The sequence below is a fragment of the Lolium perenne genome, chromosome 1, assembly GCF_019359855.2.
Source record: "Lolium perenne isolate Kyuss_39 chromosome 1, Kyuss_2.0, whole genome shotgun sequence".
NCBI classification, from domain to species: Eukaryota; Viridiplantae; Streptophyta; class Magnoliopsida; order Poales; family Poaceae; genus Lolium; species Lolium perenne.
In genome coordinates this window covers 30,646,610-30,668,639 of record NC_067244.2, presented here as the reverse complement: position 1 = coordinate 30,668,639, position 22,030 = coordinate 30,646,610, and the positions used below count along the sequence as shown (strand labels likewise).

Genomic DNA, 22,030 nt, shown 5'->3' with positions numbered 1-22,030 from the left:
GAGAGACACCACTAGTGAACTGTGGACCCCGGTCCAATTCTTTACATCTGAAATACAATCTACTGCAATTGTTCTTTACTGTTCTTCGCAAACAATCATCATCTTCCACACAATACGTTTAATCCTTTGTTTACAGCAAGCCGGTGAGATTGACAACCTCACTGTTACGTTGGGGCAAAGTACTTTGATTGTGTTGTGCAGGTTCCACGTTGGCGCCGGAATCCCTGGTGTTGCGCCGCACTACACTCCGCCACCATCAACCTTCAACGTGCTTCTTGGCTCCTACTGGTTTGATAAACCTTGGTTTCTTTCTGAGGGAAAACTTGCTACTGTACGCATCACACCTTCCTCTTGGGGTTCCCAACGGACGTGTGTCAACTGCACGCATCAAGCTCTTTTTCTGGCGCCGTTGCCGGGGAGATCAAGACACGCTGCAAGGGGAGTCTTCCACATCCAATCTCTTTACTTTGTTTTTGTCTTGCTTTACTTTACTTTATTTACTGCTTGTTTGCTCTTATATCAAAAACACAAAAAAATTAGTTGCTAGTTTTACTTTATTTACTATCTTGTTCTCCATATTAAAAACACAAAAAAATTAGTTACTTGCATTTACTTTATTTACCTTTTTGTTTATTTCATCATGTTTCCTCCTAAGTACACTCTAAAAGACATACCGATAGGACGAGGGTCTATAATTGGAAGAGATAATATAGAAGACTTTTTCACTCATGTTAGTACCGCTGAAGATTTTGAAGATAGACACTTGGTAGAACTTGCTCCTACTTATGAAATTGTTGTTGCTTCTTTAGTATGCATGTTGGAAACTAAATTTTTTAATCTCAATCCTATAATTCAACACATGTTTCTCACACTCTGTGATATGGAGGAAGGGGAAAAGAAAGATTTTGTCTTAGAAACCCTTCTTAAAGAATTTGGTGGTGTAGCAAGAGGGGCTAGAAAGGTCTTTATTAAATATAAGATGCTTGGCTCTTATACCAACTTTGCTAGTACCCTTGAAAAGATGGACATGGAGAGAATAAGTTACACTAATAATGTTAATGATGGAGGGAAGATTAAAGTACCGATACCTAGTAAGCTCCTAGGAATGCATGACGCTCTAGAAAATAACTATGGTTGGCTTGTTCCTGAAAATTTGTTTGACGAGGATAGCAAGCCTAAGAATAATGAAAAAGGAGCCTCTGAAACTTACATAGATAAGATAAAATGCATAGTTGATGCTTCATCTCTTGACAATACTTGATTCACACTTTCTGCGCCTAGCTGAAAGGCGTTAAAGAAAAGCGCTTATGGGAGACAACCCATTATTTTACTTCTGCACTTTATTTTATATTTGAGTCTTGGAAGTTGTTATTACTGTAGCAACCTCTACTTATCTTTATTTTATTGCATTGTTGTGTCAAGTAAAGTCTTTGATAGTAAAGTCAATACTAGATTTGGATTACTGTGCAGGAACAGATTTCTTGCTGTCACGAATTTGAGCAGTAGTCTCTGTAGAAAATTTATAAAAATCTGCCAATTTACGTGCGTGATCCTAAGATATGTACGCAACTTTCATTCAATTTGGGCATTTTCATCTGAGCAAGTCTGGTGCCTCTTAATAATTCGTCTTTACGGACTGTTCTGTTTTGATAGATTCTGCCTTTTATTTCGCATTGCCTGTTTTGCTATGTTTGATGGATTTCTTTGTTCCATTAACTTTCAGTAGCTTTGTGCAATGTCCAGAAGTGTTAAGAATGATTATTTCACCTCTGAATATATGAATTATGCACTGACCCTCTAATGAGTTTGTTTTGAGTTTGGTGTGGAGGAAGTTTTCAAGGGTCAAGAGAGGAGGATGATACAATATGATCAAGAAGAGTGAAAAGTCTAAGCTTGGGGATGCCCCCGTGGTTCATCCCTGCATATTTTAAGAAGACTCAAGCATCTAAGCTTGGGGATGCCCAAGGCATCCCTTCTTCATCGACAACTTATCAGGTTCCTCTAATGAAACTATATTTTAAGAAGAAACCGTCTGTTGAGAAGACTCAAGCGACTGCTGAGAAACCGTCTGACGACTCTAAATGGCTCATTATCGGTGATTTCAACCTCATCTATCAAGTGGAAGACAAGAACAATGATAACCTAAACTTCCGGCTGATGGGTCTTTTTAGAAGGGCCCTGACTACATGTCAACTCAAGGAGTTGAAGCTTCAGAATAGGAATTTCACTTGGAGTAATGAAAGGGAGAACCCAACTTTGGTGCGTTTAGACCGGGCCTTCTGTAACGCCGATTGGGACTTGGTCTTCGAGAATCATGTGCTTCACGCTCTCTCGTCATCCCTCTCGGACCACTGCCCACTACTCCTCTCCAACCAAAGTGGGCCACGGAGGCCGCCTTCTTTCCGTTTCGAGTCTTTCTGGATCAAAATGCCGGGCTTCAATGAGACCGTCCAACTTGCGTGGTCGACACCCTCTTCTCACACACAGCCGGTACACAACCTTAATCACAAGCTCAAAGCTACTGCGTCTCGGCTAAAATCTTGGAGCAAAGGTCTCTTCTCTGATTGCAAACTCCAACTTCTCATGGCTTTGGATGTCATCTTGCAACTGGATGTTGCCCAGGAGACCCGAACCCTCTCCCCGGAAGAGCGAGGTCTCCGCGCTGACCTCAAAAGAAGGGTTAAAGGTCTAGCAGCTCTAGAACGGTCCCGCAAATGACAAGCTTCCAGGATTAGATACCTTCGTGAAGGCGACGCTAACACAAAGTTTTTTCACCTTCGCGTCAATGCAAGGAAGCGCAAGAACCACATCATTAGACTCAAACTTAATGATGGTTGGGCTACAGCTCATGATGAAAAGGACAAGTTGATCTTCGATCATTTCTCCAGTACCCTGGGCCGACCCCCTCCACGACAGCTGGACTTCAATTGGGACGCTTTAAATCCCACGGTCCATCCCCTTGAAGACTTGGGTCTTCCTTTCTCCGAGTTTGAGATAAAAGAGGCCATAGACGACATGCCAATAGATAAGGCCCCGGGACCTGATGGTTTCTCTATGGATTTCTTCCGCTCCTGCTGGGATATTATAAAGGACGACCTTATGGGTACTATAAATGCCTTTTCTGAGCTCTCGGCGCAGTACTTTCACGTCATCAACACCGCAAATTTGGTGCTTCTACCGAAGAAGGATGGCGCTGATTCCATTACCGACTTTCGGCCAATTAGCCTTATTCATGTGGTCCCAAAGATTATCGCCAAAGCTATGGCACGTCGGCTCAGCCCCAAGATGAATGAGATCATATCCCGCAGCCAAAGTGCTTTCATCAAGAATAGAACTATCCACGACAATTTCATGTACGTCAGAAACACGGCCCGGAAGCTTCACCGCAGCAAAATGCCATCCCTTCTCATCAAGCTGGACATCGCCAAGGCTTTTGATTCTGTTCGATGGGATTACATGCTTGACCTCCTGCAGCGCCTTGGGTTCCCCCAGAGATGGCGTGCCCTTATAACTACTTTGTTCTCCACGGCCTCCTCCATGGTGCTTCTCAATGGGATTCCGGGAAAGAGCATCTCTCATGGACGCGGCCTCAGACAAGGAGACCCCCTCTCGCCTCTTCTGTTTGATATTGCCATTGACCCGCTTCAGAAAATTTTGGATGAGGCAACGAATTCTGGGCTTCTTCATGCTATGCCGGGCGGTTTAGAGGGTCCCCGGGTCTCTCTCTATGCGGATGACGCGGCCATCTTCTTGACCCCTACAGAACTTGACTTATCGGGGCTTGCCAATATCCTTCGCCAGTTTGGAGAAGTCACGGGCATGGTGACTAACGTGATGAAAAGTTCCATTGCTCCTATCCAATGTGCAAATATGGACCTACCGGAAATCCTGACGAACTTCCCAGCGGCGATGGCCTCTTTTCCCATAAAATATTTGGGTTTGCCTCTTTCCCTTGGACGACTCAAGAGGGCCGATCTACAGCCATACATTGACAAAGCGGTGGCATGTCTGAACCCTTGGAAAGGCAGGTTCCTTAATCGTGCTGGCTGCACCGCTCTTGTTAAATCGGTGCTTTCTTCTATGCCTATTTTCCTGCTTACGGCCCTAAAGGCAGACAAGGGCATCTTAAAGGCGTTTGCAAAGATTAGTCGTGGCATGCTATGGGCCTGCAAGGAGGCGGTTAGTGGGGGGAAATGCAAGGTTAACTGGCAAAAAGTTTGTCGCCCCAAGGAGCTAGGCGGTCTTGGAATACTAGACTTGGAAAAATTTTCTCGTGCCCTGAGGCTTCGATGGCTTTGGTATGAATGGACGGCACCGGAAAAACCTTGGGTTGGCTCGGAAACGCCTAATGACGCCTCTGATCTAGATCTCTTCAACGCTGCAACGCGGGTCACCATAGGCGATGGAGAAAAAGCCTCCTTCTGGTCTTCTTCCTGGCTTAACGGCGCCCCACCTAAGGACCTCGCTCCTCTGATTTTTTCGGCGTCCAAAAGGAAGAATCGGACCGTGCGTGATGCCCTTGATAATCAAAATTGGGTGGCTGACATTGCGGTTCAGGCCTTCACCGTGGACCATATGGAGCAATATATCCGCCTCTGGGAGCTTGTCTCGAACGTCAATCTAACTCCTGGAACTGATGACTTCATCGTCTGGACGCTGACTCCCAATGGATGCTATTCGGCCAAATCCGCCTACAAGGCTCAGTTCATGGCAGCTTTACCCTGCCCCTTCGGCAACATCGTCTGGAAGACTTGGGCTCCCCCAAAATATCGTTTCTTCGCATGGCTTGCCGTCCAAAATCGCCTATGGACCGCTGATCGTCTTGCCAAAAGAGGCTGGCCGCACCCTACTACTTGCCAGCTTTGTAGATGTTGCCCGGAAATGGCCTGGCACCTCCTTTTTGAGTGTCGCTTCTCCAAGAGAATATGGAACGCAGCGGCTTCGTGGCTATCTTGCCCGGACCTTATCCACTGTCTCGGCACAGGGAGACCTAAGGTGCTGGAGTACTGGCAAGCCATCGCCAGAACCCCCACCTCCTCTACCAAAGGTCTTCGAACTGCAATCGTGCTGATCGCCTGGGAGATTTGGAAGGAGCGAAACGAGCGTGTTTTCAACAATAAATCCTCCTTACCCTCGGAGATCATGCGTAGAATCAGGGAGGAGGGCAAGGACTGGATCCTTGCCGGTGCCAAAGGTCTAGCAGAGCTCGTGGACTGACCGTGTTGTACTGTTTCGGGGGAGGGGGGTACGTTTCTTTCCCCCTTCCCCCCTCATCTTTTTAATTTTCATGGCTCTTGCCATCCCCTTGTTTGCTTCTCCTATATTAATATAAGGCAAAAGCTTTTTTGCCCGTTTCAAAAAAAAAAAGAACTACATAGAGCTTGTTAAAATTTGGTTTGCATGATTGATCTCTAGAGTCTAGATATTTTCTGGTTAAGGTGTTTGAACAACAAGGAGATGATATAAAGTCTTATAATGCTTACAATATGTTCATATGTGAGTCTTGCTGCACCGTTTTATACTTGAGTTTGCTTCAAACAACCTTGCTAGCCTAGCCTTGTATTGAGATGAATTCTTCTCATGCATCCAAATCCTTGAGCCAATAACCATGCCATTTGTGTCCACCATACCTACCTACTGTAACACCCCAAATTTCAATGAAAAAGAAAGTTAGAGAATTCCAGAAATACAAATTTTCAAACCAACAAAAACTTTTCTTTTGCATATAGTACCATGCATAGGACTTGTGCATTTGAGTGATATGCCATGATGATTGTTATTACTTGTTATTGATATGCTCTAAAACCCTAGAGTGATCATGTGAAGATCACCAACCAAATAAATCAAAAGGGAAGAAATTCCCATAATTGAAAAACCCTAAAAACCCTCACATATGCCCTATGGCATTTTTCGAAATTTTAACCCTAGACCTATTTGGTCTTCACCATTAGTTGAATAATGTTGTGAAACACTTATTACAACTTTTGGAATCAAGGGTTCACCATTCAAATGAATTTCCAACACTTTTCCCACTCACATGTGATGATGACCAAATCTGCCAATTTCAGTCTGATCACCACTTTGAGCCCCTGCAATTCAATTTTCCCAAACCATTCTTTGCTAACTCCTTGCACCATTTCAAAGTCAACATCAAGGTGAACAACTTTGATGAAGACCACCCTGCCAAATTCATCTTTGATCACTAGCTATGCTCACCCAAAGGGGCAACTTTATAATGAGTTCAACAATCTTCACTTAGCCATTTTGGGCCATTTTTGAAATCCAATTTTTCCACCACCACCTCAACTCATCTCTGGTCAAGTACAACTTATCTCAACTTTCACTTTTCAAAAACATTCACCATTTGAATTCTTTCCATTTTTGATATTTTTGTATTTTCCAATTTTGAACCCTATTCACACACTATTGCAAATAGTGATCTACCTCACATAATTCAAACCAAAGCTACACTACATGGTTCCCCTGCCCCCTCTAACCCTAAGGGAAGCATAGTGGAGCTAAGGAGGAGGAGCTAGATTGCATGGCATGGCCATGCCGGCCATGGCATCACCATGCCGAGCCTCCCCCTCTCTCCCTTGCTTGCCAACCTTGGCCCCCTCGCCACAGCACGCCACCACACTGCCTAGCCTCGCCTAGCACAGCCCTGGTCGAGGAGGAGCTCGACAACGCCGAGACCAGCTCGCGTCCATGGCGCCCTGGACGCCGCGCACGTCGCGCGTGTGCACGCCGCGGGCACACACTGGCCACGCGCCGCGCCGTCACCACAAGCACGCCCTGGACTCGCTGACCAGCCGTTGAGCATCGCCGTGTCGCCACGCAACCACCAGACATGCTCTCGACCCCGACCCGTGGCCGCCGTCGCCGGAGATGACAACGCGATCCCGCGACCAGCACGGCAGACACGGAAGCAATGCTTCGCCCACAGACGCCGCCCGACCGTGCCATCGCCACCTACAGATTCGCCTGGACGAGGAGAACACCGTAGCACCCTCGCCTAGCCCAACACCTCGCCGGAACCGCCGCACCTCGGTCGACTTCTTCACGGCCACGCCGCACCCTTGGCCATCTATAAATACCGTGTTCCCTGGACGAAGCTGAGCACACCACCACGTTCACCACCCTCCACTGCTTCTCCTCCACCCAACCACTCGCTCGATTCTTGCCGGAGTTGCTCCAATTTGAAGCCCGGAGCCCGCCAGTACCGCACCTCGCCGCCGTCGATTGGAGCCGATCCAGGAGACGCCGCCGGTGCCAGGAGCTTCGCCGTCGTCCACATCGACATCACGCACATTGCCAGCCACCGCGGGAGCCCTGGTTAGCTCTCCCACCCCCTACCCGAGCCGCCGGCGAACCTCTCTCTCGCCGGCGAGACGATGCACCTCAGCCGTTAGATCCCTCTCTAATCCTACGCTCCACGTCGCCCCGTACCGCTTCGGCGTTTAAACGCCGCTGACATGCGGGACCCCCTGTCAGGCAGCCCACGCGGGCACAGACGCGTGGTGGGCTGGCCTTGGGCCTGTTTAAACCATTTCAGCCCGTTAGCTTTTCCCGCCGGCCTGTTTAATTCAAATTCGTTTTAAACATTTTCCAAACATTTTCAATACTGCCCAAACTTTGAAATTAAATAGTTTCCAATTGGCTAAACCAAATTTAGTGAATTTGATATTGTTGGAAAGCCACTGAAATTCTCTATCCAATGCCACTGGCCTCAGGGTCAAATTCTTGGTAGAATTAATGTGACAAAAATAACAAGCCAGGGACTTTTCCCTATTCAAATAATTCTTAAAAATCAACCAAAATAGATATTAAGTTAATTCCAACTCTAATAGCTCACATTTGACTTACACTAATTGTTTATGCAATAAAATGGTGTGGTCACTTTGCATGATCATGCCATGGTTTAATGAATGGATATTTTGACTAGTTTAACTAGTTGATATTATCCAAAACTATTAAAGTTAAATTGTGTGAAGTCTTACACTTCATTTAAACTTGTCTCACATGAATTCATGGGATGTTTGGACCCCTGGTTCCAAACTCTCTTATATGAATTTCTTGAGATTTAAATCAAATATAGTGTTATTTAAATGGCATGAGGTGTTCCACCTCATTTAAATCATTCTACCAAATGATGATGATGATGAACATTTGATCTAGGTCAAGATGAGTTCATCCATGATTGTTGGAGAAATTAAATCTTAAGAAGATTTCAATGAGAGGAAATTATTTCTCAAGAACCCTATGGAAACTATCATTTACATATAGAATACAAATCCTATTTAAATCCCACCACCCATGCACCCTAGTTTATTTATGTGTGTGCCTAGAGTAGTGGTGTGTTGATTTGTGATGTGTGGAATAGCCCTGGAATTAGTGAGTAATTATACTCGTATTCAAATTTAGACGGTAGCACCGGAGAGTACGCCGAAGAAGAAGGTTGCTACCCGGAGGAGGAAGAGGAACAGTTTGAGAACTACCAAGGCAAGCTAAATTACTATGCAAGCTTTTATTCTTGCCAAGTGCAAAGCCCCTTGGGGCAAGGCACCATGTCTTACCTTTTCTTATGTGAACCCATCCCAAGTTTTTACTTGTTTTCCAAATGATTTCCTTTTATAGTTAACTTTGGTCAAAACACAAGTTGGTTTTAGAGTAGTGAGTTAGCCTTTTCCAAGCAAAGCAAGGTGGCACCTCTCATGAATTAGAGCTAGTGCTAATGAACTAAACTTGACTACTCTAGATGGGAACTTTGTGATTTTGGAAGGATTTTGAAACCTTGGAATGAAGATGCATTCCATTGAATGAGTTTTGAAGGTGAATATGACCAAGAGAAGATGGTGATTTTTGATAAAACATGATGTGGGTTTGAATGCGATACCTTTCCAATTCTCAAGTACCCCCACAATACCTGATTATGGGTAGGGCTTAACTGGAAGTTTATGCGTCTTAGTATGGGTTCCCTCTAAACAAGCGTCATCGGGGTTATGCCGAAAGCTGCCTCTACCACAAAAGAAACGATACGATATGATGCGAAAGGAGGTGAATGTCCGGCCCAAGCCTGTGCGGTTCCCAGGTTGTGAGTTGGTCTTCACCGGGAGGCCAAGCTCATGGGGAGAGGTGCTCATACTAGGATTCGTAAGTGAAAGGTTATGGTTGATGATCCGCGTGCGTGTTACGATTATTCGGGGAAATCCCGACGGATGAAATCAAATGTTGTGGCACAAGTGTGCAACCTCTGCAGAGTGTAAACCTATTCGAATAGCCGCGTCCACGGTTACGGACGGTTGGAAAGGCCATACAGTTTCCGATATCATATCTTTGAAAATGATGTTGAAAGGTGATGGTGAATTGACTTGTGGTGAATTGAATTAAAATCACCACTTGAATGGGGGGAATGACACTAATGTTCTCCCTTGGGTTAGTTAGCACTTAAATAAGTTTTTCTCAAAACTTTGTGAACCAAAACTAGCTTTATGCAAATAAACTAGAGCTTAGCAAACCCTACTAGAATGTCTAGAACTTTTTCTTGAATTAGTTTGAGAGTACTCAACGTACTAACTGCTTTTTCACTGGCTATTCAAATGGCCAGTATGAAGATGAACAAGGAGATGACCAGCAGGCAGCCTACAACAACTAAGCGCTTTCCGACGTCAAGCGTTGGCCTGTGGACTAGAGAGTCCTTGTATCTTACGCTTCCGCTATGTTGAACTATGAACTTGTGTTTGTTCGTTGATCAATAGATCAACTATTCGTGTAATATGGATCATGTGATTCCAATTTGTAAGACTTATGGGTTGTAATGAATGATGACTGTGATACTTAACTATTATGCCTCGCAACAACAATATTCCTGGGATTGCGATGTATGACATAATAGGCATTCGGACTTAAAAATCCGGGTGTTGACAAGTTGGTATCAGAGCCATTGTTTGACCTTAGAAGACCTTAGTTAGAATGGGCGTTCTGAAAAATTTAACTTTGAAATCAAATGAAAGGACTTATTTGTGAAAATTTACTACACTCTTGCCTTCGAGACTTTGCCAAAATTTGATCATGTCTATCTTTTTAAATCAACTTAAAACCTTGCCACACTTTGCACTCTCTAACTTACTCATCCAATTCTCTTTCAGATGGAGCCGAATGAACCCCTCAACACCAAGTTCTATCAGCTTGGAAACGGAGGAAGCTTGATCTTCGAGCATGACCTCGACTCCCTGTCGGATCACCTTGGCCGCCCACACCCCGAGTTTCACGGGATTCAGGTGGACGACCAGCCGGGAGGGGAACTGCAGTGGATTATCACCGCCGACTTGAGGGGCCAGCTGGAGCCTCCCACCTCTGAGAGGATCCTTTTCTCTTTCAGGGACAGCAAGAGGCTCGACGGGCTGGCACGTGCTCTTCAGAAGCACTTGCTCGTGCGTGCGGACAGAATATCGAAGCCCTTCGTGAGGAACGCTTTGCGCATCTCGCACGGCGTAACTCTGACGGAAGACCCATGGATGTGCCACTCCACCCCCAGTTGAGGCACCATGTGGATCACTTGGACTTCATGCTCTACCAGACTCAGAGGGACCTCGACGCCTCTCGCGCTTACGCGAACCAGACCCATGCTCACATCATCGAGCAGGGTGAGGCGATCAAGCTACTCAACAACGACCGCAGGAACCTTCGCCAGCAGCGTGCCAAGAAGGACGCTACGATTCGCCGCCTTCGCGACCGGATCGCGTCACTTGAGGCCACTGTCACGGCCCAGGAGGATCAGATTCGTCACATGGAGGAGGACGATGAAGGCATCGATATTCAGGGAGGAGACGCCTTTCTGAGCGATGACGATGACTTTGAGGAGGACGAGAACACCGAGGAGGAGGACTACGAGTTCCTGGAGGCCGGACAGGATGACTACGTCCCGATTGATATCGACGATGAGGAGTAGTTGCACTAGTTTCACTTATAGTAGGTGTGAGTTGTATCCCGTCCTTTGTATCGTAGCATGAGAATGGTTCTTAAAACCATTGGAGTATGTGTGTAGTTTGTACTATGTGTTGCATGAATGAATGAATGTTATGTTTGTCATGAAAAGATTACAAGTTTTCAAATGTTTTTCAAACTTAAATGAACCATAGAATGTTCCCTCTTATCTCATGATCTTCTATACCTTCAGATGGCCCCTCCGAATCGCACCAACGACGCGATGATGCAGCTTCTGCAAACCCTGCTTGCAGACCGGGAAACCGAGAGAGCCGAGCGCCAAGCCAACATCATCGCCTTGCAGAACATCGCCCAAGGCCATGGAAATCATGACCACCCCGGATCCAAGCTCAAGAACTTCCAGAACACCAACCCTCCGGTGTTTAGCAAGACCGAGGAGCCCCTCGACGCCGACGATTGGCTCCAGACTATGGAGAACAATCTGGAAGTAGCTGGAGTGGAAGCCAACGAGAAAGTGTTGTTCGCCACTCACTACCTCGCTGGACCAGCTCGCGCTTGGTGGACAAGTACCCGTGCCATGAACGGAGGTCAATTCATGACTTGGGAGGATTTCAAACTCAAGTTCAGCAAGTACCATGTACCCCCGGGTCTTATCAAGAAGATGAGGGATGAGTTCCGTGAACTGAAACAAGGTCGCATGACGGTGGTTGAGTACCGCGACAAGTTTCTCACCTTGTCAAGGTATGCCCCTGATGAGACGGACACCGTTGAAAAGAGGAAGGAGAGATTCCTGAACGGGCTGCATGATGAGATGCAGACTGTCCTCGTCAACATCCCCTTCGCCGACCTCGAAGCCCTTGTTGACTCCGCCATCCAGATGGAGGGCAAGTTGAACCAAGCCAATGAGAACCGCAAGCGCCGCATGGCAAATCAGAGTGGATCAAGCCACCCCCAAAAGTTTCGCCCTAGCTCAAGCGGAGGTTTCAATCCGAGACATAACAAACCCCCGATGCAGAACTCTCGCCCCGGTTATCAGAACCGAAGTGGAGGAAACTCCAAGCCAGGAGGCTACAACCCCAACTACAACAACAACAACTACAACCGCGCTCCACCTCGAGCCCCGAACACCAACAACACCCACACCAACACCAACCCCAGAACCGGGAGCAATGCCATTCCCGTGGCGAACAAGCAGGACAAGAGCACTATCACTTGTTATGAGTGTGGTGTAGTGGGGCACTACTCCAACGAGTGTCCCAAGCGTCTTGCCAAGCTCGCCGGCAACACCGCTGCTCCTGCTCAGCAGCAACGCCGTGTCTCCACCGGCAAGAAGTTCGCCCCCAACAACCCCAACAACCGCAACGGCCGCCTCTACCACATGAACGCCGAAGAAGCCCAGAAGCCCCGGATGTGGTGCGGGTATGTTTTCATCAACCACACCCCTGCTAGAGTGTTGTTTGATTCCGGAGCATCGCATTCCTTTGTCACCGAAGATTTTGCATCAACAAGTAAAATTCAACCCCTCAGTTTGAAGCATGTGATGATAGTTCAAATCCCCGGATCAACCACCAAAGCCAGAAAATTTTGTAAAAATGTGCCAATCAAAATCCATGATGTTGATTTCTTTGCAAATCTCATCATACTTGGAACCAAAGGTTTGGAAGTTGTCCTAGGAATGGACTGGATGTCCAAACACAATGGATTGATAGACTGCGCCAAGAAAGCCATAACCATGACTAGCAGTACCGGAATCGTAGTTGAGCACGTCTCTGAAAAACTACCCAGAAAATTTACCTGCAACCAAAGTGTATCCAAGCCTACTCTGGATCAAATCAGGGTCGTTTGTCGCTACCCTGATGTGTTTCCGGATGATCTACCCGGTATGCCCCCGGACCGGGATATCGAGTTTATCATCGAGTTAATCCCCGGAACTGGACCCATCGCCCAGAGAGCCTACAGCATGAACGCAGCCGAGCTTGTGGAGCTGAAGAAGCAAATAGATGACATGTTAGCCAAAGGTTTGATCAGACCAAGTGCATCCCCCTGGAGATCCCCCGTCTTGTTTGTCGACAAGAAGGATGGTGCAAATCGTTTATGCACCGACTATCGTAAGCTTAACGATGTCACCATCAAAAACAAATACCCCTTACCCAAGATCGAAGACTTGTTCGACCAACTCACCGGATCCCGAGTTTTCTCGAAAATTGATCTTAGAACTGGATACCACCAACTGAAAATCCGAGCCACCGATATTCCAAAAACTGCCTTTACCACCAGATATGGGTTGTATGAGTACAACGTCATGTCATTTGGACTGACCAATGCTCCCGCTTATTTCATGAATCTCATGAATAAGATCTTCATGAACTTCTTGGACAAATTTGTCGTTGTTTTCATCGACGACATTTTGGTCTACTCCAAGTCCGAAGAAGAACATGAACAGCATCTGGAGATTGTTCTAGAAACCCTGAGACAGCACCAGTTGTACGCCAAGTTTAGCAAGTGTGAGTTTTGGCTGGAAGAAGTTGGATTCCTCGGACACATCTTGTCTGCAGGAGGAATTGCCGTAGATCCCGCCAAGATCAAAACTGTTATGGAATGGAAAGCTCCGACCACACAAACTGAGGTCCGTGCTTTTCTTGGATTAGCCGGATATTACCGCAGATTTGTAGAAGGTTTTTCGAGCATCGCTCGACCAATGACCCAACTGCTGAAAAAGGACAGAAAGTTTGAGTGGACCGACAAGTGTGAAGAGAGCTTTCAACAGCTCAAGAGTAGACTGACAACAGCCCCAATCCTGATCATGCCAGATATCGCAAAGCCCTTTGACGTATATTGCGACGCCTCCAAGACTGGACTTGGATGCGTGCTTATGCAAGAAGGAAAGGTTGTATCCTACCTTTCTAGACAACTCAAGCAACATGAGCAGAACTACCCAACCCACGATCTCGAGCTTGCAGCCGTGGTCTTAGCCTTGAAAGTTTGGCGTCATTACCTCATGGGTAATCGATGCGAGATTTACTCCGACCACAAAAGCCTCAAATACATTTTCACCCAGAAGGAGTTAAACATGAGACAACGCCGATGGATCGAATTGATCAAGGATTACGACATGGAGATTCACTACCACCCCGGCAAGGCCAATGTGGTAGCGGATGCCTTGAGTCGACTGCCGTGCCAGTTGAACTCCATGCTCGCAACCGAACAGCCCAGCTTGCATCAAGAGTTTGAACAGTTCAGACTTGAACTTGTAAGTGAAGGATTCCTAGCCAGCATCGAACTGCAACCCACCTTGATTGGTCAGATCAAGGAAGCCCAGAAGGATAACGCTAGCATTGATGGAATCAAGAAACAGATAGCCGCAGGAAAAGCCCCCGGATTCACCATTGACGAAGCCGGAGTGCTTTGGTACAAAGAACGCCTCTGCGTACCATCGGACTACGACACGAAACAAGTCATCCTGCAAGAAGCCCATGACACCCTTTACTCAATCCACCCCGGAGGTACCAAGATGTACCAGGACCTGAAAGAACAATTTTGGTGGCACGGAATGAAGAGAGAGATCGGTAGCTATATCGCTAAGTGTGACATCTGCCAGCGAGTTAAGGCAGAACACCAGAGACCCGCCGGACTGTTGCAACCCCTTCAGATTCCAGAATGGAAATGGGACTCCGTAGGAATGGACTTTATCACCGGACTGCCCAAATCCAGCAAAGGCAATGATTCCATATGGGTAGTGGTCGATAGATTGACCAAAGTCGCCCATTTCATCGCCGTCAAAACCACCTATCAAGGCCCCAAGTTAGCTGAACTCTACATCTCCAGAATAGTCGCTTTGCATGGAACCCCCAAATCGATAGTGTCAGATAGAGGATCACAGTTCACCTCAAGGTTCTGGCAGAAAGTGCATGAAGGACTAGGCACTCGCCTAAATTTCAGCACCGCCTATCATCCTCAGACCGACGGACAGACTGAGAGAGTAAACCAGATACTGGAAGACATGCTTAGAGCATGCGTACTGGAATACGGATCCAAGTGGGAAGACTGCCTACCTTACGCAGAATTCTCATACAACAATAGTTATCAAGCCAGCCTACAGATGGCCCCCTTTGAAGCCTTGTACGGAAGGAAGTGCCGTACCCCCCTGAACTGGTCAGAAGTCGGAGAGAGTCAAGTTTTCGGCCCAGACGTTCTTCGTGAAGCCGAAGAGAAGGTTCACAAGATCCGTGAGTACCTCAAGACTGCGCAATCCAGACAGAAGAGCTACGCCGACAAGAGACGTCGGGAGATGACCTTTGAGATCGGAGATTTTGTCTATCTCAAAGTATCCCCCTTGAAAGGGATGCAAAGGTTTCAGCTGAAAGGAAAGCTTGCACCTCGCTACGTGGGACCTTTCCAAGTCCTCAGCCGCCGAGGTGAAGTATCTTATCAACTGGAGTTGCCTGAAGAAATGTCGGCTGTGCACGACGTTTTTCACATCTCACTTCTCCGGAAATGTCTGGAAGTCCCTGAGAAGACCGAAGTGTTCAAGAACATCGATCACCGATCGGTGGATATCAACAAGGATCTGACTTACCGCGAAGTGCCGATTCGCATCCTAGAAGAAGCATACAGAACCACCCGCACCCGAAGCATCAAGTTTCTAAAGATCCAATGGAGCAATCATACCAAGGATGAAGCCACCTGGGAACGCGAAGACTTCATGAAGAAGGAGTACCCAGATCTCTTTAGTACCTAACTTTCTTTTTGATCTCGGACGAGATCTTTTGTAAGGGGAAGGGTTTGTAACACCCCAAATTTCAATGAAAAAGAAAGTTAGAGAATTCCAGAAATACAAATTTTCAAACCAACAAAAACTTTTCTTTTGCATATAGTACCATGCATAGGACTTGTGCATTTGAGTGATATGCCATGATGATTGTTATTACTTGTTATTGATATGCTCTAAAACCCTAGAGTGATCATGTGAAGATCACCAACCAAATAAATCAAAAGGGAAGAAATTCCCATAATTGAAAAACCCTAAAAACCCTCACATATGCCCTATGGCATTTTTCGAAATTTTAACCCTAGACCTATTTGGTCTTCACCATTAGTTGAATAATGTTGTGAAACACTTATTACAACTTTTGGAATCAAGGGTTCACCATTCAAATGAATTTCCAACACTTTTCCCACTCACATGTGATGATGACCAAATCTGCCAATTTCAGTCTGATCACCACTTTGAGCCCCTGCAATTCAATTTTCCCAAACCATTCTTTGCTAACTCCTTGCACCATTTCAAAGTCAACATCAAGGTGAACAACTTTGATGAAGACCACCCTGCCAAATTCATCTTTGATCACTAGCTATGCTCACCCAAAGGGGCAACTTTATAATGAGTTCAACAATCTTCACTTAGCCATTTTGGGCCATTTTTGAAATCCAATTTTTCCACCACCACCTCAACTCATCTCTGGTCAAGTACAACTTATCTCAACTTTCACTTTTCAAAAACATTCACCATTTGAATTCTTTCCATTTTTGATATTTTTGTATTTTCCAATTTTGAACCCTATTCACACACTATTGCAAATAGTGATCTACCTCACATAATTCAAACCAAAGCTACACTACATGGTTCCCCTGCCCCCTCTAACCCTAAGGGAAGCATAGTGGAGCTAAGGAGGAGGAGCTAGATTGCATGGCATGGCCATGCCGGCCATGGCATCACCATGCCGAGCCTCCCCCTCTCTCCCTTGCTTGCCAACCTTGGCCCCTCGCCACAGCACGCCACCACACTGCCTAGCCTCGCCTAGCACAGCCCTGGTCGAGGAGGAGCTCGACAACGCCGAGACCAGCTCGCGTCCATGGCGCCCTGGACGCCGCGCACGTCGCGCGTGTGCACGCCGCGGGCACACACTGGCCACGCGCCGCGCCGTCACCACAAGCACGCCCTGGACTCGCTGACCAGCCGTTGAGCATCGCCGTGTCGCCACGCAACCACCAGACATGCTCTCGACCCCGACCCGTGGCCGCCGTCGCCGGAGATGACAACGCGATCCCGCGACCAGCACGGCAGACACGGAAGCAATGCTTCGCCCACAGACGCCGCCCGACCGTGCCATCGCCACCTACAGATTCGCCTGGACGAGGAGAACACCGTAGCACCCTCGCCTAGCCCAACACCTCGCCGGAACCGCCGCACCTCGGTCGACTTCTTCACGGCCACGCCGCACCCTTGGCCATCTATAAATACCGTGTTCCCTGGACGAAGCTGAGCACACCACCACGTTCACCACCCTCCACTGCTTCTCCTCCACCCAACCACTCGCTCGATTCTTGCCGGAGTTGCTCCAATTTGAAGCCCGGAGCCCGCCAGTACCGCACCTCGCCGCCGTCGATTGGAGCCGATCCAGGAGACGCCGCCGGTGCCAGGAGCTTCGCCGTCGTCCACATCGACATCACGCACATTGCCAGCCACCGCGGGAGCCCTGGTTAGCTCTCCCACCCCTACCCGAGCCGCCGGCGAACCTCACGCGCCGGCGAGACGATGCACCTCAGCCGTTAGATCCCTCTCTAATCCTACGCTCCACGTCGCCCCGTACCGCTTCGGCGTTTAAACGCCGCTGACATGCGGGACCCCCTGTCAGGCAGCCCACGCGGGCACAGACGCGTGGTGGGCTGGCCTTGGGCCTGTTTAAACCATTTCAGCCCGTTAGCTTTTCCCGCCGGCCTGTTTAATTCAAATTCGTTTTAAACATTTTCCAAACATTTTCAATACTGCCCAAACTTTGAAATTAAATAGTTTCCAATTGGCTAAACCAAATTTAGTGAATTTGATATTGTTGGAAAGCCACTGAAATTCTCTATCCAATGCCACTGGCCTCAGGGTCAAATTCTTGGTAGAATTAATGTGACAAAAATAACAAGCCAGGGACTTTTCCCTATTCAAATAATTCTTAAAAATCAACCAAAATAGATATTAAGTTAATTCCAACTCTAATAGCTCACATTTGACTTACACTAATTGTTTATGCAATAAAATGGTGTGGTCACTTTGCATGATCATGCCATGGTTTAATGAATGGATATTTTGACTAGTTTAACTAGTTGATATTATCCAAAACTATTAAAGTTAAATTGTGTGAAGTCTTACACTTCATTTAAACTTGTCTCACATGAATTCATGGGATGTTTGGACCCCTGGTTCCAAACTCTCTTATATGAATTTCTTGAGATTTAAATCAAATATAGTGTTATTTAAATGGCATGAGGTGTTCCACCTCATTTAAATCATTCTACCAAATGATGATGATGATGAACATTTGATCTAGGTCAAGATGAGTTCATCCATGATTGTTGGAGAAATTAAATCTTAAGAAGATTTCAATGAGAGGAAATTATTTCTCAAGAACCCTATGGAAACTATCATTTACATATAGAATACAAATCCTATTTAAATCCCACCACCCATGCACCCTAGTTTATTTATGTGTGTGCCTAGAGTAGTGGTGTGTTGATTTGTGATGTGTGGAATAGCCCTGGAATTAGTGAGTAATTATACTCGTATTCAAATTTAGACGGTAGCACCGGAGAGTACGCCGAAGAAGAAGGTTGCTACCAGGAGGAGGAAGAGGAACAGTTTGAGAACTACCAAGGCAAGCTAAATTACTATGCAAGCTTTTATTCTTGCCAAGTGCAAAGCCCCTTGGGGCAAGGCACCATGTCTTACCTTTTCTTATGTGAACCCATCCCAAGTTTTTACTTGTTTTCCAAATGATTTCCTTTTATAGTTAACTTTGGTCAAAACACAAGTTGGTTTTTAGAGTAGTGAGTTAGCCTTTTCCAAGCAAAGCAAGGTGGCACCTCTCATGAATTAGAGCTAGTGCTAATGAACTAAACTTGACTACTCTAGATGGGAACTTTGTGATTTTGGAAGGATTTTGAAACCTTGGAATGAAGATGCATTCCATTGAATGAGTTTTGAAGGTGAATATGACCAAGAGAAGATGGTGATTTTTGATAAAACATGATGTGGGTTTGAATGCGATACCTTTCCAATTCTCAAGTACCCCCACAATACCTGATTATGGGTAGGGCTTAACTGGAAGTTTATGCGTCTTAGTATGGGTTCCCTCTAAACAAGCGTCATCGGGGTTATGCCGAAAGCTGCCTCTACCACAAAAGAAACGATACGATATGATGCGAAAGGAGGTGAATGTCCGGCCCAAGCCCTGTGCAGTTCCCAGGTTGACAGTTGGTCTTCACTGGGAGGCCAAGCTCATGGGGAGAGGTGCTCATACTAGGATTCGTAAGTGAAAGGTTATGGTTGATGATCCGCGTACTGTGTTACGATTATTCGGGGAAATCCCGACGGATGAAATCAAATGTTGTGGCACAAGTGTGCAACCTCTGCAGAGTGTAAACCTATTCGAATAGCCGCGTCCACGGTTACGGACGGTTGGAAAGGCCATACAGTTTCCGATATCATATCTTTGAAAATGATGTTGAAAGGTGATGGTGAATTGACTTGTGGTGAATTGAATTAAAATCACCACTTGAATGGGGGGAATGACACTAATGTTCTCCCTTGGGTTAGTTAGCACTTAAATAAGTTTTTCTCAAAACTTTGTGAACCAAAACTAGCTTTATGCAAATAAACTAGAGCTTAGCAAACCCTACTAGAATGTCTAGCACTTTTTCTTGAATTAGTTTGCGAGTACTCAACGTACTCACGGCTTTGTCCCTGGCTATTCAAATGGCCAGAGTATGAAGATGAACAAGGAGATGACCAGCAGGACGCCTACAACAACTAAGCGCTTTCCGACGTCAAGCGTTGGCCTGTGGACTAGAGAGTCCTTGTATCTTACGCTTCCGCTATGTTGAACTATGAACTTGTGTTTGTTCGTTGATCAATAGATCAACTATTCGTGTAATATGGATCATGTGATTCCAATTTGTAAGACTTATGGGTTGTAATGAATGATGACTGTGATACTTAACTATTATGCCTCGCAACAACAATATTCCTGGGATTGCGATGTATGACATAATAGGCATTCGGACTTAAAAATCCGGGTGTTGACACCTACCACATGGTATTTCTCCGCCATTCCAAAGTAAATTACTTGAGTGCTACCTTTAAAAATTCTATTCTTTGCCTTTGCAATATATAGCTCATGGGAAAATAGCCTTCAAAACTATTGTGGTGAAGAATATGTACTTATGTGTCTTATTTCTTAATAAGTTGCTTGTTGAGCGGTAACCATGTTTCTGGGGACGCCATCAACTCTTTTACCTTTGTTGAATATCATGTGAGTTGCTATGCATTTTTGTCTTGTCTGAAGTAAGGGCGATTTTCATGATCAAATGGTTTGAGTATGCATATTGTTAGAGAAGAACATTGGGCCGCTAACTAAAGCCATGATCCATGGTGGAAGTTTCAGTTTGGACAATCAATCCTCAATCTCTTATGAGAATATTAACTGTTGTTGAATGCTTATGCATTAAAGAGGAGTCCATTATCTGTTGTCTATGTTGTCCCGGTATGGATGTCTAAGTTGAGAATAACCCAAAGCGAGAAATCCAATGCGAGCTTTCTCCTTAGACCTTTGTACAGGCGGCATAGAGGTACCCCTTTGTGACACTTGGTTGAAACATATGCTATGCAATAATAATCCATGTTAATCCAAGCTAATTAGGACAAGGTGCGAGCACTATTGGTATACTATGCATGAGGCTTGCAACTTATAGGATATCTTATACATAACACATATGGTTTATTACTACCGTTGACAAAATTGTTTCTTGTTTTCAAAATGAAAAGCTCTAGCACAAATGTAGTAATCAATGCTTCCCTCTGCGAAGGGCCAATCTTCTACTTTATGTTGAGTCAGTTTACCTACTTCTTTCTATCTTAGAAGCAAACACTTGTATCAACTGTGTGCATTGATTCTTACATGTTTACCTATTGCACTTGTTATATTACTTTGTGTTGACAATTATCCATGAGATATACATGTTGAAGTTGAAAGCAATTGCTGAAACTTATATCTTCCTTTGTGTTGCTTCAATGCTTTTACTTTGAATTTATTGCTTTATGAGTAACTCTTATGCAAGTCTTATTGATGCTTGTCTTGAAAGTATTATTCATGAAAAGTCTTTGCTATATGATTCATTTGTTTACTCCTTATCTTCATCATTGCTTCGAATCGCTGCATTCATCTCATATGCTTTACAATAGTATGATCAAGATTATGATAGCATGTCACTTCAGAAATTATCTTTGTTATCGTTTACCTACTCGAGGGCGAGTTGGAACTAAGCTTGGGGATGCTTGATACGTCTCAAACGTATCTATAATTTCTTATGTTCCATGCTAATTTTATGATGATACTCACATGTTTTATACACATTATATGTTATTATTATGCATTTTCCGGCACTAACCTATTGACGAGATGCCGAAGAGCCAGTTATTGTTTTCTGCTGTTTTTGGTTTCAGAAATCCTAGTAAGGAAATATTCTCGAAATTGGACGAAATCAACGCCCAGGGGCCGGAGGAGTCACGAAGTGGGGCCAGAAGTGGGGCCGCCACACTAGGGCGGCGCGGCCTAGAGGGGGCCCGCGCGGCCCTAGCGTGTGGGGCCCCCGTGACGCCCCTTGACCTGCCCTTCCGCCTACTTAAAGCCTTCGTCGCGAAACCCCCAGTACCGAGAGCCACGATACGGAAAACCTTCCAGAGACGCCGCCGCCAATCCCATCTCGGGGGATTCAGGAGATCGCCTCCGGCACCCTGTCGGAGAGGGGAATCATCTCCCGGAGGTCTCTTCATCGCCATGATCGCCTCCGGATCGATGTGTGAGTAGTCCACCCCTGGACTATGGGTCCATAGCAGTAGCTAGATGGTTGTCTTCTCCTCATTGTGCTATCATGTTAGATCTTGTGAGCTGCCTATCATGATCAAGATCATCTATTTGTAATCCTACATGTTGTGTTTGTTGGGATTCGATGAATATTGAATACTATGTCAAGTTGATTATCAATCTATCATATATGTTGTTTATGTTCTTGCATGCTCTCCGTTGCTAGTAGAGGC

The 22,030-nt window shown here is 45.9% G+C and overlaps 1 protein-coding gene across 1 annotated transcript; it reads left to right on the top strand.

The window, feature by feature from the left end:
* The first annotated feature begins 3,015 nt into the window (after positions 1-3,015).
* On the top strand, positions 3,016-15,685 carry LOC139831882 (uncharacterized). Its single transcript, XM_071821240.1, has 3 exons — positions 3,016-5,194; positions 11,304-12,064; positions 12,569-15,685. The coding sequence occupies exons 1-3, from the start codon at positions 3,016-3,018 to the stop codon at positions 15,683-15,685; spliced, it is 6,057 nt and encodes a 2,018-aa protein (XP_071677341.1).
* Positions 15,686-22,030: the final 6,345 nt, after the last annotated feature.